Source organism: Hydra vulgaris, chromosome 13 (assembly GCF_038396675.1).
Source record: "Hydra vulgaris chromosome 13, alternate assembly HydraT2T_AEP".
Classification (NCBI taxonomy): domain Eukaryota; kingdom Metazoa; phylum Cnidaria; class Hydrozoa; order Anthoathecata; family Hydridae; genus Hydra; species Hydra vulgaris.
In genome coordinates, this window is record NC_088932.1 from 58,825,001 (window position 1) to 58,842,500 (window position 17,500).

The 17,500-nt window shown below is 25.7% G+C and overlaps 2 protein-coding genes and 1 long non-coding RNA gene across 4 annotated transcripts in view; all 3 read left to right on the forward strand.

The window, feature by feature from the left end:
• Positions 1–10,173, forward strand: part of LOC100214046 (SH2 domain-containing adapter protein F) — a 26,576-nt gene extending 16,403 nt beyond the window's left edge. The window contains exons 4-5 of one of the 2 annotated variants that reach the window (XM_065815057.1): positions 2,915–3,034; positions 9,097–10,173. In XM_065815057.1, coding sequence (XP_065671129.1) covers positions 2,915–3,034; positions 9,097–9,304 — 328 coding nt within the window. In that variant the 3' untranslated portion in view covers positions 9,305–10,173. The remainder of the gene's footprint in view (positions 1–2,914; positions 3,035–9,096) is intronic. The other variant, XM_065815058.1, reaches the window with a different exon arrangement.
• A 1,620-nt stretch (positions 10,174–11,793) lies between these two features.
• LOC100214121 (nuclear cap-binding protein subunit 2) lies at positions 11,794–12,477 on the forward strand. The gene has a single exon (XM_065815059.1). The coding sequence runs from the start codon at positions 11,835–11,837 to the stop codon at positions 12,315–12,317; it is 483 nt and encodes a 160-aa protein (XP_065671131.1). The 5' UTR covers positions 11,794–11,834; the 3' UTR covers positions 12,318–12,477.
• A 2,241-nt stretch (positions 12,478–14,718) lies between these two features.
• Positions 14,719–17,500, forward strand: part of LOC136089240 (uncharacterized) — a 2,822-nt gene continuing 40 nt past the window's right edge. The window contains exons 1-2 of the long non-coding RNA XR_010642888.1: positions 14,719–14,895; positions 17,360–17,500. The exon at positions 17,360–17,500 is cut by the window's right edge and continues 40 nt beyond it. This is a non-coding gene — a long non-coding RNA (uncharacterized LOC136089240). The remainder of the gene's footprint in view (positions 14,896–17,359) is intronic.

Here is a 17,500-nt window from a genome sequence, read left to right on the forward strand (position 1 = left end):
AGATTTCGCTGCGTAGCGAAAACGCGTAAGGCATTTCTAAGTAACTCAACTCATCAAATATATTTTGCATCGTTAGAAGTTATATTGCGTCACTCGCGTCTTTTCAAGTACCGCATTGTAATTAAAGTTATTTTGTTAACTTTGCTTATTTTAATAATTTTTTAATAATAACATTTTTAATAATAATAATAATAACAATTTTAATAATTTTAATAATAACATTTTTAATAATAAAAATAAAACATTTTAATAATTCTTATTTAATTTGTGAACTCATTTTAATAATGTTTTTAAACAAGAAAGAGTATTTTGTTGTTGTTTATCAGTTACCGATAACATATTCGTGATCATAATTTATTTTCATAAATTAAACGAACGTCATAAAAACTGTAAGTAATTGAATTAACAATAAACAAAATATCTTATTAATAAAATATTTACATCAAAATTAATCGTGCATTTTTTAAACTATTATGACTAAAAAGAAATTTTATATTTAAAAGAAATTTATATTTTTAATTCCTTAAGATAAAACTTAAAACACTTAATTTTTTTTTAACTAGTTTTTAACAACAACAAAAAAATTATTTAACAAACTGTTTCTTTAACAAAAAATCTATTAGTTTACAATTGCGGTTAAATGCTTTTACTTACGACTTTACTTTACTTTCTTCTGAATAAACGTCACGTTAACGACAATCAAAAGGTAATTTAAATATTCTAAAAGATATAAGTTTTTGCGTAGCGCAAAACTGCTGAACGCGTAGGCAAATCGCCTTTTCGCAAGCAAAATGCGAGCTGCGTAACGCTTCTTAACAAGGCCTGATATATATATATATATATATATATATATATATATATATATATATATATATATATATATATATATATATATATATATATATATATATATATATATATATATATAAATATGTTTAGATAAGCCTATGCTTTTTTTTCCCTATGTCTATTTTTGCTTACCTTTTTAGCAAACAGCTTTTTGAAAATTTAAAAGATAAAAGATTGCCAAACTCTCAGGAAATGTAGTGTCACTCCTTAGTGGTAGCAGGCTATAAGGTAGTTGATGTATTAACTGAAGCCCCCGGCAACAGGCTGTTTCAGTTTGACATCACAGGGCTTACCTAAACACACACACATATATATATATATATACAGTCATGGACAAAAGTTTGCGACCACTGCAATTTTTTACAAAAAACACTCAAAATTTAGAAAAACAAGTTGTAAATTATAAATCAGTACATATATTTTGAACGTTTATTCACACTATACAGGTTAAACAGCATGTCTATTCATATTTTAGTATTTACAATGAAATCCTTTATTTTTGAGAATATTTTTAATACGTCCTGGCATCGATTCACACAGTTTCTCGCAATAGTCCGGCGTAATCTCCTGCACCCACACGCGTTTAATCCAGTTAATGAGGTCATCTTCAGAACTTGGGCTATGTGCAGCAATCTTCTGCTTCATTACAGTCCAAACATTCTCAATAATATTAAGATCTGGACTGTTGCCTGGCCAAGGTTCCAGTAGCGGGATGTTTTCAGAACGCAGCCAGTCCTTAACAGCCTTGGTACCATGACAAGGTGCGCCATCATGCTGGAAATGAGTGATGCCATGTATTGATACAAATGGTGGCAGCTTATCCATCAGTATGCTCAAGTAAACAGCACCATTGATCGTTGTATTTTTAGGCATAATCCAAATGCCGGCACGACCGCTACCAGAGACTGCTCCCCAAACCATAACTTTTGGAACCTGTTTAACTGTTGGTATAACGTACTTTGGATTATGCCTCTGATTTGGTGGGAGTCTGACATGTCTATCAAATGAGTAGAATTGCGTGAATGTAGTCTCATCTGAAAACATCACTTGTTTCCACTGGGCTGGAGTCCACTGCCTGTACTTCTGACAAAATGCTATGCGATCGCGAATATTCTTTGGTGAAAGCTTCGGCTTCCGTACTGGTCGGTAAGATTTCAAGCCTGCATCAAATAATTGTCTGCGTATTGTCAGACTGTTTGGTTTCTTGGATGGTGATCCAGGCAGTTTACTTCTAATGGCACTTGAGGGTGCTCTTGGTGATTTTTTTGCTGCCTTTATTATAGCATTATCCATACAGTTGCTTGTAACCTTCGGGCGCCCAGCGCATGAATGGGATTTAAAACTTTTCAGCTCTTGATTTCTCTTTACAGTAGCTACAACAGTGGAATGTGAAATACCAAGCTTTTTGGCTATCTGTCTTATAGAAATGTTCTCTTAGTACAAAATAACGACCTGAGCTCGCTTTTCAGATGTCAGTTCTTTACCACGTACCATTTTAACTAGTACTGGTTCAAATAAGGTCTCCGTTATATAAAATGTTCCAAAATATTTCAGTTATATCTGAAAATAAACATGTAAACATCAACTTTAGACTATGATTGACAATGAGCACAAATTGGTACAAATTGTAGCACTAAAGTAGCCCAAAAGCAATTCAGAGTAGAATACATTAAAAAATATGCGAAAATCGCAGTGGTCGCAAACTTTTGTCCATGACTCTATATATATATATATATATATATATATATATATATATATATATATATATATATATATATATATATATATATATATATATATATATATATATATATATATATATATATATATATATATATATATATATATATATATATATATATATATATATATATATATATATATATATATAGATATATATATATATATATATATATAAATATATATATATATATATATATATATATACACATATATATATATATATATATATATTTATTTATTTATATATATTTATATATATTTATATATATATATATAAAAAGTTATTTAATATAAAATCATAAAATAAACCTTGTAAATCTAGTTGGTTTCATGGAGCTATTCGAAGAGATTATGCAGAAGATCTTTTAAAATCAATGCCTGATTGTAGCTATTTGATTAGAGACAGTGAAAGCTCAAAGTTAAACTACTCTTTATCTCTCAAGTAAGCAAACACTTATATTATATTATATTATGTATAATATATTAATATCTGAACTTTTTTCTCTAATACTTTTATTGTTTTATTTATTAAATTCTGCCATCTGCAAGTATTTTAAATCAATGTATAGTTAAAGTTAAGTAACTTTAACAATGTTTAATATTGAAAATTTATTTAATATTTTGTTTTCTACCAAAACCCGTCTTTTGGTAGAAAATAAACAGAAAAGCTTTTTCTCCCAGGTTTGATAAAATATAAAATGAAGTTCTCAAAAATGTTTAAAAAACTTTTTTTCAAAAAGTTATTGTTTCCTGTTTTTAAGCAAATCTCTATTTGTAATAATACTAGTTTATCCTTGTAGTGGCAAGGTTTGTGTTAGAAGATTGAGAGAATGTTGTGACAACATTTAAAAAAAAGTTATATAATAATCATAACAAGAGATAACAGACCAAGAGTAAGTGTTTTAAATGAACCAATGTGTAAAGTATAAAAGATAAAGCTCGAAAAACTTACTCAAGCTTTTTAACATTAAAATATTTTACTTTGTGTAATTTAATAAAAGTCTCTCTTTTAAAAATTAATAAAAACTATTTTAAAATAAAAATTTTTAACACTACTTGAACATTAACTCTAAAAAAATTAATATAAATAGAAAAAAAAATAAGGTAGCTTCCTTGACTGTAGTAACCCTTCTTAGTTATTTTTATTTTAAATATTTGATAAGGTTTTAAAAAAATTATTCTTTAGTTTTAAAATTGTTAATAATTCTAATAATTTTAAAAAACAATAGTTTTGATTAAAATATTAGACTTGAATCAAAACAAAAAACTAACGCATTGTAATGTAATGCTGATGTGTTTTTTTGAATTTGTAAAACAATCTTTACATGCAGTTATAAAATTATATGTTTAGACTTTAGCACAATAAATATTAAACAGTTTTGGTGCTACAAACTAGTAGTAAATGGCCTGGCCTACCTTAACTTTAGACTTTTTACAAACCTGACTCTGGATAGTTTTGCCCAGCAAAACTATCCAGCAAGATTTAGTAGGGGTTGGTAGCCAGGGCTAGGAAAAAATTTATAATACTTTATTTATTATAAATTTGCACATTAACTCTTTATTAAATACTGGCATATATATATATTTGTTTTGGCATTTTTTCGCAAAAAAAATGTTGAAAATTTTTTTTTTAAACTATTCTATTCCTTCTTATCCCTTGTGCTGCTTTGTAGTAAGGAGAGGGGATTGGATTAGTATAAAATTGTATTTTTTCTACTTAATTTTTTTGTTTGGCGGAGTTAAAAAAGGCATAAACAACTGTTATAATTTACAGCTTAAGTTATAATTTAAAGTTTAAGTTGTAGCTATAGTGTGATAAGATAGTGTTAGTATATAGTGTTATAATGTAATTAAATAGTGTTATAATGTAATTAAAATGTAGTGTTATAATGTAATTAAATTTATAAAAAAATAAATTATTTATAAATTATAAATTATTAAAAAAAATAATTAATTGCAAGTAAAATATTTAATTCATTTACAATATTACTTTTAGTAATTATTTTTACTTAACATGATACTTAAAAAAAAGTGAAAAAGTAAAAGTAAAAACGCAAATATCTAATAGAATAAATGTTTAAAATTTAAACTTCTAAATCGAATTAAAAAGTTTAACAGATACTGAATTTGCTCAAGAAAATGAGAATTGTTAATGTAAAAAGTTATAAAACAACAAAAAACAAAGTTTTAACATGCATTTAAAATAAAACAAATTAAATGAATAGAATTGTTTAATTTACATTATCGTTGTACAACTTTAAACCAAACAAGTAAGATCAAAGCAAAAAAACATTAGTTACCATGTTACCATAATTTATTGCTTCTTGATCTATTATTATTAAAAATTTAAGTATAATAAGCGTAGTATTAAAAATTTAAGTAAAATAAACTATTTTCAAGAAACAAAAAAGAGAACTAACTTTTCAAAATGTTTTCGGTATAAAATTTTATTACTAAGTTGCACTATTTTTTAAATCTGTCACTGTAGCTAGATATAAGTTTCAGGAATGATTCTTTTATGATTCTATTTAACTTAGTGGAATGATTCTCACTATGCCACTGGTTATTACGGACAATTTTTAATTTTTTTTTAATTTCCAATTTTTATCACAAAATTATTTGAATGAAAGAATTTCAGTTCAAATCTTGAATGAATCTTTTGTTCAAATGTTATTTTTTTTTTTTTTTTGTTATTCACCTCCCCAAGCCAGAGAAGGCCACTACAGATGAGGAGGCTACTTAATAGTGGTTATAACCCTCTCTCAACTCTATAACTCCGAAACACGAACCTTAACAAACAAGGCCGCTGTGCGGGAAACAAGTTAAGCGTGGTACTACCAGGGATGTGGCAAGCGAAATAGATTTCTTTTTAAAAGCGAGTGAAATAGATTTCTTTTTAAAAGCGAGCAAAATAGATTTCTTTTAAAAAATTCTTAAAAAGAAATTGCGTTTTTATAGGAAATGATATCACTATAAATAAAATGGAAATATAAAAAAATGGTTTTGCTTTTTTCATATTCTATTTGAGATTTTTTCATATACAATTTGAAATTTCTTGTTAAAATAATTTTTTAGTTAGAAGCTTATATTGTGTGTTAACAAAATATATGATATAAATAGAAACATTTATCTGGCTAACTTTTGAGAGTCTTTGCAAGTATATCGGGTAAGTTTAATAGTTGAGTAACTATAAGTTACTGTAGTAACTTAACTTGTTGTTTTGATTTAGTTTATATATAAATTTTCTGTGATGTTCTTTATCCATTCAGTAAATCAAACTAAATATAACTTTAAAATATTGTTGGCTTCCACGCAGAGATTTAAAATAATTTAAATTCAAAAGTGTTTTATGTTGAATGAAAATTATCATGCTTCTATTCAAAAGATAAGTTTAGTGTGATATACTAAGGTAAGTGAAAGAAAAGTGAAAGAAGAAAGTGAAAGGGTTGTTATTTGTCTATATAGTTATGTTAACAATATTGTGATGGTTGTTTGTAGTAAATAACTTAGTTTCATTGGAGTTAAAATCAACTAACTACTGCATTCCCCACGCTGTTACAGAAGAGAGATCAGATTAAAGATTGGTTGCTTGTTTTAAGCAATCAAAAAGTTTTAAAAATCAAATTTTTTTTGTTAAGAAGAATATAAAAGAGCATTAACTTGAGTTGTCATCAAATAGAGTCACTTGAGTTTTCTTTGCAAATAACACTTCCTTATTCTTGGGAAAAGTAATAAGATAAGACCCATGAATTAGAGATGCAATCTTAGACTTCCTTTAGTAATGACTCTTAAAGATTTTTCAAAAGTGTCAGAACCTAACATCTGAGATAAGATTTGAATAAAACTGAGAAAAACAAAGCTTAGTATTGGACAGGGTTTTTTTTATATTTGTTTCTTGCAATAGTAAAATAGTATTTGTTCTCAAGAGAGATATTCTTGTAAAAAAGGTTTAAAAAAACAATTACAGTTAATATAGCAACTGCACAAGAAGGTAAAAAACGTGAAGTAGAATGAGGCTTGACTTTAAACCGATAAGAAGTAATAAAAGCTTCCATACCTGCTTGGATCTTGGAAGTTAGATAAGAGGTGGATTTGTGCATACATGATATGGATATATAAGGATATAAACATGTTTTTTGCTATTTATTTAGATGCTGGCATACAATATCTTGTATGCGAGATATTGTAAGACTAAGATGGAAATGTTATGATATCTAAAAATGCAATAACTAAAGTTTGTACATATTTGTATAATCTTTAGAATTTGTGTATCTGGAAAAGTTTTTAAGATTATTAAATAATTTTTTTCTAACCATTTATTTTAGCCATACTCGAAGGCCAACACTCTTCTTCATATTCAGTAACTTATGGAGTAAGTTTCTATTCTTGGTCCTTTTTTGTTTCTTATCTACATGAATGATCTTCCTGGCAATCTTAGTTATAAAGTGGCTCTATTTGCTGTTGACTCAACTTTATATTTTGTCTTGACAAAAACTCTTCTTGGATTATCATTCACTACTGACCATCTCATGTATCAAGTGGTTTGTGTATCAAGTGGTTTGTGTATCAAGTGGTTTGTGTATCAAGTGGTTTGTGAATCAAGTGGTTTGTGTATCAAGTGGTTTGTGTATCAAGTGGTTTGTGCATCAAGTGGTTTGTGTGTCAAGTGTTTTGTGTATCAGCATGAATGGTTATGATGAGTTAAAATTGAATAATATGGGAATGAGAATCAAAGTAAGAAAACTTGAAGATTAAGACATGGTATAAATGAGCTTTAGTTAAGGAACAAAAATACTCTGATTTTTTTATATTAGAGAACAGCATAAAGGGGAAAGTTGAAGCTTGATGATGATGATGATGATGCTGATAATGATGTTGATGATTTCATCATCATGATGATGTTTATCTATAAATACACGCATATATATAAAGTGTAGTGAGTTATAATTAATGAATTTTTAAGACGAGTGTTGAGGTAAAACATTTTCCCAGGTATTTTCATATATAATGAAACATAAGTAATTTAGTTTTTGATTTTTATAATTTTTTAGACATGTTTGGATCTTGTAAAAATGGTAGTTTTACATATATTATATTCATTTTACACAAGCCATATAATTAGATGAACTTATGTAAATAAAACATTTATAAAAAGCATGGTTTTAAATTTTGCAACTCATTTGGGTTAAGGTAAACAGTTAACAAAAAAAATTTCAGATATTTTTGTTTTTAAGTTAAAAAAAGCATTCATATTTTTAGATAGAAAACTTTAGAAAAAGTTAATAAATCGATGGATAGTTTTAGTTTTGTTTATGTTTACTTATTTTTAATGATGCATTTCTTTGTAATTCTACAAAAAATGGCATTTTTAAAGCGGTTTATTTATGTTGATTTTTCAAACTTATTTTTTAAATATGATAGCAACTAGTTAACCTGAGATTTTTTTTATTTTTGAGTTGACTCTTGTCAACTCAAAAAAAATTAAGACAAGGAAATAATAAAGAAACTAAAATACATTAATGCAAGTAATTAAAAATGAAAAGAAAAAAATAAGGGAGATTGAACGGATGAGATAAGATGAGATGAAAAAATGTAAGAGAAAATGTACATTTTTAATGACATAAGTTCAGAAGGATAGAGAGAAAAAAATTTTCATAGAAAAATAAAAAAAGCAAAATAAAGGCAAACTTAAATTAAACAAATATATACATACACTACTACATACAATATTAAAGCTTATATAACACAATATTACGCATTTCATAGATTAGTTAAACAAAAGTAAATATCAAGATATAGAATAAGCAATAACAACTAAATTGACAGAGAAAAATGCAAAAGAATAAATTCATTCATCATTTTTTATATACATAAATACACGACATATAAACAATATAACAATTAAAATTGTTCTTTTTCTTTTCTTTCCATAAAATATTTAATATTTTTTTATTAGTAAAAATATTAGTTCTTTTTAATTATTTTACATTTTTGAAGACTTTTTAACTTTGTTCTTATTTGTATCGGGTTTTTTTTCTTGTTTTTAATTTTTATTCATTTAAGTTCTCTATTCTTGTTTATACACTTATTTTTTAAGCTTTTACTACTAAAATGTTTTTTGATTTTTTTTCTTCTTTATATATAAATTTCTATATAAAAACCCATAAAAAATATATAACATATAATAATATATAATATATATATAAGCCATAACACATAATATATATTAGCCATAATACATAGTATATAATAATATAAGCCATGATATATAATATAAAATAAGCCACTTAATACCTACTCTATAACCTTAAAATACAAACTTCGTCAAACAAGGCTTATGCATAAAAAGTTTTTAATGATAAGTTTTTACTAAATAAAGACAAAAATAAAAAGTTATTAAAGAAAAGAAGTCTCCGAATTTTTTAAAAAAAGTATGTGTCTCAAATAAACAATGCAATTTTTACAATAATGTATTTTTTAAATTATTTTTCTTTTTTTTTTAAGAAATAAAGGTGAAACAATGCATCTAAAGATTTCATGTCAAAATGGAAAATACATCTTGGGAATGAACAGTAAGCCCTATGATACAATCCCTGAGATGATTCATTATTATTCCATGAATAAGTTGAACATCCGCGGGGCTGAGCACGTAAAACTCATTTATCCTGTCTTGCAAGAAGCAGTTTATTTTACAGTTGAGCCTGGATCATGATTTCATCAAAGGATCTTAAATGCTAATTTTTTTTTATTTTTGTAATTTTTTTTTTAATTTTCTTTATTTAATAGTCCAAAGCTGCTACATAATAATAATGGTATATGAATACTTGGGATTAGAAATATTTTCTATGCTGCAGTCATGCCAGTGTTTGTGTGTATTTTGTTAGGAATTATTTTTTTATGTAATGCTTATTTTCTTTTATTTATACAAATGATGAGTTTCACAAAATTTGTTTTTAAGTTCAGGTCAGGCAGTATACTATAGACTCTATTAATCAGGCAGTATACTATAGATTTTATTATTTAGACATTATATTACATATTCAGATATAAGCTGACAAAGACTAATATAAACTAAATTTAAATAATTTTTTTTTTCTTCTGTTTTTATTTTGTAAATTTTAGTTAAATAAAGTGTAATATAATTTATTTTTATAATTTTGGTTGTTTTTTATGCAATTATTGTAATTATTTTATTTTGTTTTTTGTTTTTGTTTTTTCATTATTTTTTTATTTTTATTTTTTTTTTTTGTATTATTTTAAACAATAGTCAGCATTGTTTAATTTATTCTGAATGTTTGCATAACTCTAAAATGTTGCTATGAAACAATCTATTGTTAATAGATTTTTTTTATGGGTAATCTGGTCATTTTTATAAGTGTGGTCAGCATTTCTTAAAAAGTTTTTGTTTAAGGTGTAGTGGAATTTTTTTATTTGAATATTTATATTTTTAGATTAACAAGAAATCATTGTTAAAATTTTTGAGTTTATGAAAAAAAAATTTATAAATAATAAATTGTAATAACATTAAACTGTATTTTTTTTTTTAATTTTTGTTTTAAAAAGTTGTTTTCAAAAACAAAATTTTTTTATTCTTCTTTTGTTAAGTAAAATCTGAACACTATTCAGTTTTTAGCATTTTCCCAAATATTTTTTTTTAAATGCTGTTTTTATGTTAAACATATCTTGGTTACTTCTCACTTAAAAAATATATTTTAATCATGTTTTAAAATAAAAACAATTCCTTGTTCTTCAAAACAATTCAATTTGTTCTTCAAAACAATTCAATTTGTTCTTCAAAACAATTCAATTTTTTCTTCAAAACAATTCAATTTGTTTTTCAAAACAATTCAATTTTTTCTTCAAAACAATTCAATTTGTTCTTCAAAACAATTCATGTTGTTCTTCAAAACAATTCAATTTGTTCTTCAAAACAATTCAATTTTTTCTTCAAAACAATTCAATTTGTTCTTCAAAACAATTCAATTTGTTCTTCAAAACAATTCAATTTGTTCTTCAAAACAGTTCGATTTGTTTGTCAAAACAATTCAATTTGTTCTTCAAAACAATTCAGAACTTTTAAATCTTCTACAACTTAGGATTCATTAGCACTGGGTTTTCAAGTTGCAATTTTATTTTTCCATTAATTGATATTGTATTTTTCTACTACTTGCAATTTTGTTTCTTTTTCTTGCAATCCTATTTTTCTTCTATTTATTTATATTTAATTTTTTCTATCTGAAACCAATAAACCTTTAGAGTACTTCAGATGTTTTGATATGTTTTAATTTCGAACAAGTTAAGTTTGGATTTTAAACAAGGTAAAAGTTGAATCTTATTTTTTTAATACTTAAGAATAAATAAACTTTTGCAACAACATTTTTTGGCATTTTAACAAAAATAGCCCAGTTTATTTTGCCCTCATGAACTCCATCTACGAAAAACTTTTTTAGAAAAAAAAAATTTCTCTTTTCTTATTTATGAAGTAAATCAATATTTATTCAGAAAAAATTTAAGGTTAAACTAATTTTTGGTTTTGTGTTTTAGAGTATTGACCATTTGATGAATTGATTCCCCTCAAAGTGATGGGGTTGTAAATTTTACAAGGACATTGTTTATAAACACCGAGAGTTTTGTTGATGAGATTTGAAATATACAAATATAGCTTTGGTCTACTATAAAATAACAAATATAGTGTTTTCCTTGACGGGGGTCAAGAGGGAAAAATTATTAGGGTCATTTTTTGTAAATCATTTGTATTTTATTTCATCTTGAAGATATAAAAGTTTTTAGTTTATACCATGCTTGGAAGTTAACCATTTCAAAATCAAAAAATTCAAAATCCACCTGTTAAAATCAAGTCTCAATCAAAATTAAAAGATTTTAAAAACACCTCTAAATGTATTCATAAGGTCTATATAATGCTTCTATAGAAGGACATTTTTGGTACTTTTAGATGATGTTGATCTTGAATTCGACATGGTGTGTAAAGTTCATTTAAAAATGTTTGTAAAAAATTTTTCTAAAATGTTAAAACTATTTTTAAGAGCTTTAAAATAAATTTTCTAAATATATAAATGGATTTTTTTTTCTTTGAATGATTTGGTTTTGTTTTATAATGTTGTAGAGTGTTAATTATGATGATTCAAATAATTTTTAGTATATTAAATATATTTAACACAATAAAATATGTAAGAATATTTTAAATTTTTTTATATAAAAACTTTTTTAATTTAGCAAATATAATGGCAGCTGGCCTTAGTGCTTATAGAGATCAACATTTTAAAGGGACTCGGGCTGAATTAGAGCGAAAATTGGAAACAAGCACAACTCTTTATGTTGGAAATCTCTCATTTTATACTTCAGAAGAACAAATTTATGAACTATTCTCTAAAAGTGGGGATGTCAAGCGCATTATAATGGGACTTGACAGGGTAAAAAAGACCCCTTGTGGATTTTGTTTTGTAGAATATTACTTTTCAGAAGGTGCTGAAAATGCAATTCGATATATTAATGGTACAAGATTAGAAGATCGTATTGTTCGAAGTGATTGGGATGCAGGATTCGAAGAAGGCCGTCAGTATGGTAGAGGGAGAAGTGGAGGACAAGTACGAGATGAGTATAGAAATGACTATGATCCAGGACGAGGAGGTTATGGTAAGCTTGCACAAGATCGTAACAGAGCAGATGATAGTTTTGATGCAGAAAATTACAGTGATGCTAAATAAGTCTATAAAAGGTCCTTAACAAAGTACAACAATATAGCAATAAATAACAAATTGCAATAGTCAAATAAAGACAAGTGCAACAATGTAGCAATAAATAACATATTGCAATAGTCAAATAAAGTGCAAGGATATGAAAAATTTAAGCCAAGTTTTTAGAAAATGTTTTTTTTTTTTTATATATCATAAATCTATAAAAAGCATCATTTAAAAATTGCATAAGTTTTTATATCTAAGTTATGAAACTTTGGTTATAAATGATATGTAATGCTTGGTTATAAAACCATTACAAAATCAATTTTTAAAACATTGATTTTAAAATTTATGTGAAATATTTGGTTTAGATTCATATTTCATTAGAATAGTTTTTAAATAACAGAAATGAAATCTCTCGACTTTTTTTAAAATTAATAGAATTTTATACTATAGCAACTTTAACTGTTGTAGCAACATGGTTTTTTTTTTTAAATTAGTAAAGTAATTTTTTTTTTTTTTGATTTGGACTGATGTTTTTTTTACATCAACCTTGGTTTTTATATAGAACACTCCCACTATAAATAAAGAACATTCTCACTTACAACATAGACTACTCTCACTTAACATAATAACGTGTACTCTCACTTACAATAATGTGTACTTTCACTTATAACAAGTGCTCTCATCTACTTTCATTTAAAATAAAAATAAAAAAACTACTTTCACTTAAAATAAAAATAGTACTTATTTCAAGTATGAATCTATTTTTGCTTTCCCTTACCACACTTTCAACCACCACTCTTGTAGAGGTCAGTGGGGGTCGGTGGGGCAAAGCAAAAATAGATTTATGACTAAGAGTTTTTTTTTTGTTTTTTTAATAAATTTTCAGAGAAATGTTTTTGTGCCATTTTTGTCATTATGTCATTATGATTGTTTTTGTCATTATATCATTATGATTATTTTTGTCATTATGTCATTATGATTATTTTTGTCATTATGTCAATATGATTATTTTTGCTATAATAAAATATTGGAGAAGTTTCTTGTTTGCTATGGTAAACCTTGGCTGCATAATTTTTTTAGTAAAATGTTTAATTTTTAGTTTTTTAAACTCCAAAAAAGTACATCTAATGAAATGTCTAGTTGCTAAACATTTATAATAGAGATGTTTGGTTGTTAAACATTTATAATAGAGATGTTTGATTGCTAAACATTTATAGGAGAAATGTTTGATTGCTAAACAATTATAATAAAGGATTATATTCATTATACATAAATTTTTATTAATCTTTATAAAAACTTTTATGTAGACTAGAAAAATGTCAAGTCCTAGTGAAAATGAAATTGGTTATAAATATGATCGATGTATTACAGATCTTATTATAAAGACTGGGGCTGGTATAGGAGTTGGAGGTCTTTTGTCTCTTGTGGTGTTTAAACGTAAAATTTGGCCGGCAACACTATCAGTTGGTGTTGGTATTGGAATGTCAATCTCAAATTGTCAACATGAATTCAATTCAATACTTCCAAGCAATGTTGCAAAACATAAAGTACAATCTTTAGAAAATCTGTCATCAGGAGTTTCATCATTAGAGAGATCCGAAGGATTGTGATTATTAAAAAACTGAAGGATCGTGACTATTTAAAATCTGAAAGATCGCGATTTAAAATCTGAACAATTTTAGAATCTCTAGAGTTTTTTTTTTAAAATATTATTACTTATTTTTATTTGCTACCATTTTTATTTGCTACCATTAAAGCAGTTAAATAAATTCAAAAGCGTATACACAAAAATAGTAAAAATCATTTTGAAGTAAATGTTTGTATTTGTTATATTTAATATTCCATATTAAATATAACTTAATATATGTTAAGTTTAATGCTTGAACACTCTTGTTTGTTTTACTTTTTATTTATGTTTGTAAAATCAAAGTTTTTATTAATTTCAATTACTTGAGTTTTATTATTTTAATTTAAAACTAATTTGTTTTCAAAGTATTTATATTATACTTTCATCACTGGTAATAAGTAATGTAACGGTCTTTAAAAATTTACTTTTATACTCACCATGTTTGTTTAAATAAATTTCATTTATTTATTAAGTATCTTAAAATTTTCAGGTATACTTTGTTGTTGTTAGAAAGTTTTTTAATTATAAATACTACTGAAATTCTATCTCCTTACAGTTCCTCACAAAGACATCTTAAGAGTTAAATAAAAGCAAAGTTGTTGTTTTGTTTAAAAATTGAAAAATTTTGGGATTTGGTTTGCTACTCTTGATATTGAGTACAGTATTTAAAAAATCCTAATTTCAAATTAGGCTAAAAGTATATAATTGAGGTCAGGTTTATAATAGAAGTTAGATATAAATATATAAATAATAGATGTTAATAAATATTTTGTTACTGTTTTTTTATTATTATTTTCAAAGTTGAAAAAAATAATCTGTTTAATAATGAGTTTTGCATCCCGTCTTGCAGATAGTTTACAAAAAACCCTCTCTCTTGTTTTGGTTAGTTCAACTGTCATCCTCTCTGGTAATCTTGCATACAAAATATATTCTTCTAGAAAGAATCGCCTTTTAAGAGAAAATGCTGATGCTCAAGTAAGTTTTCAGTGAAGATTTTTGTTTCGTTTTATGGTTTTGTTTTTTTAGAATAGTAGAAAACAATAATAAAAAATAAGAACAATAGAAATGTTAATAATAATTAACTTACAATTATTAGACATTAAAGGGGTTGTTCATAGACATTTTACTTAAATTCCAGGGCATTTATATATAAAGTTTTTTACTTTTTAATTTTTAAAATTTTAAATGACACTGCTAATTAATTGGTTAAAAAAAAATTAATCCGTTGGTAGTTTTTATTTTAAAAATGATCTCACAGCCTCTGAAGTAATAAATAATTCAAAATTTTGGAAAAAACAAGCAAGATCGTTTGCCACATAAAGTAAATCCTGAAAAGAAAAAAGTTAAATCATATCTATAAAATAAAACAATTTTTTAATAGATGGTTTTAAAAAAACTCCTGCTAAGACTTGATATCAACATTTTATCAAGCAAAATATCATACATTGTTGACATTAGCTATAATGTTGTTGAAAGTATTTATGATATCATTAATTATTTTCTATTGCACATATTTAATTTATTTTTAGAAAATAGAGTTTTTCTCAGCTAAAATAAGCTAAAATCTAATTACAGGCCAAATTTTGCACTACTGTGTTCTTTAAAAATATTAGAGCGCACAACATTAATGCACATCACATCTGTCTAGTAAATCATCTTTGTATAATAACTAATAAGGCTTTCAAAAATGTTCAATAGAACTTTAATCTGAATGCTGATTACTAAAGTCATTTATAGATAGGTATATCAATTGTTAAATAGTCTTGGCAAGTGTTACACATTGAAGTTAAATATACACCTTCAGATAACAAAAATATGCAATTCAAATAATGTTAAGTCCTAAGCCAAAGGTCCACTATTGCCAAGCCAATACTAAGAGAATATGAAGTGCTCATAAGAAAAATATATTTAGTTTTTTTATTTTAATAAGAAAAATATATTAAGTTTTTTTATTTAAATGCAATAAAGAAAAACAACTTAAATATGCAAAACAACACAAAGATTGGGCCCAGGAAATGTTTAATCGGGTTCTGTGCACCGATGAGTCCAAATTCGAAATTTTTGGAATGAAAGGATGCTAATATGTTTAAAGAAGAATTGAAGAAGCCTATTAGCCGAGTGTTTAAACTGTACTATTAAACACAGAGGAGGCTCGTTACAAGTTTGGGGATGCTAATATGTTTAAAGAAGAATTGAAGAAGCCTATTAGCCAAGTGTTTAAACCCTACTATTAAACACAGAGGAGGCTCGTTACAAGTTTGGGGCTGCTTATCTTTATCTAGAGTAGGTGATTTGATCAAAATAGGGGGGTGATTCACCGGGGAACGTTATGTGGATACCCTTAGGCACCATGCTGTATCATCCGGAATGAGACTAATAGGTCATAATTTTATTCTGCAGCAGGACAATGACCCAAAACATTGTTTCCGAGTAGCAAAAAAATATTTGAATGAAATGGCAGAGGAAGGAGTGCTGGAATTGATGACCTGGCCTCCCCAGAGTCCATTTTTGAATATAATTGAGCATATTTGGGATTACCTGGACAGAAAGAAGGTCGAACATGCTCCCCGAAATGCTGAAAAATGTTTTGAAGTACTTCAAAAAGAATGGCACAACATAACCCAGGATTTTATAACTAACTTGTATGAATCTATTCCCTGGCGAATATTGGCTGGGATTGAGGCAAAAGGAGGACATAGTAAATATTTAGAGTTTTTTATGAAGTTTGACATTAAATAGTTAGTAATTGCTCCATATTTTGTGTGAAATACATGTGTTTTAATAAGTTTATAATTTAGAACTACAAACTTAAATATTAGAGAAGAATTCTCCGGAATTTTTTGAAAAAATGTAAGTCGTCTAAAACTGATTCACAGTACTGTATATATGTTTATATATATATATATATATAAATATATTATATATATATATATATATATATATATATATATATATATATATATATATATATATATATATATATATATATATATATATATATATATATATAAAGATCAGGCCTCGGCGGGAGTAAATGGGTGCAAGAACAGAGAAAAGCTCTCCTAAAACAAACATGGTGAACCATGTGTGCTGCTCCTCTAAACAGCTTCTTATGAGAGCTTTTGGTTCTTACAATTTTGGTTTTTGCATTGATCTGTTTATTCCTTTAAAAAATTTTATAATAAAATACAAAATTTGGTTTTATACTTGTTACAAGCATTTGTTTGTAACATTTATATTACAAGAATATATACATAACAAGTGTCATTTATTGTGCCATGAAAAAAATTCTTTAGATAAGCGTTGTCCTGAGGTTTTCACACTAACTATCCATTTATTTGTTGAAAACATTACTTATTTGATAAAAGCTTTAAAAGTTTCTACTTCTTGTTTTTATTTTTTCTTATTGTAATAGAATGCTTTTTTTTCTTTATTTTAGATATTAAATGATCCAAACAAAAAGATTTAAAATTTGAATAAAAAGGAATAAAAATTTTCTAAAAAGGAAATATAGAAGAACAATGAAAATATTGAATGAAAGAGATCAACAGCATCAATTTTTTATCAATGTTTTTTAAAT

What these genes read in the sequence shown, in the direction of transcription:
- LOC100214121 (XM_065815059.1), top strand. Translation starts at nt 11,835, where the DNA reads ATGGCAGCTGGCCTTAGTGCTTATAGAGATCAACATTTTAAAGGGACT.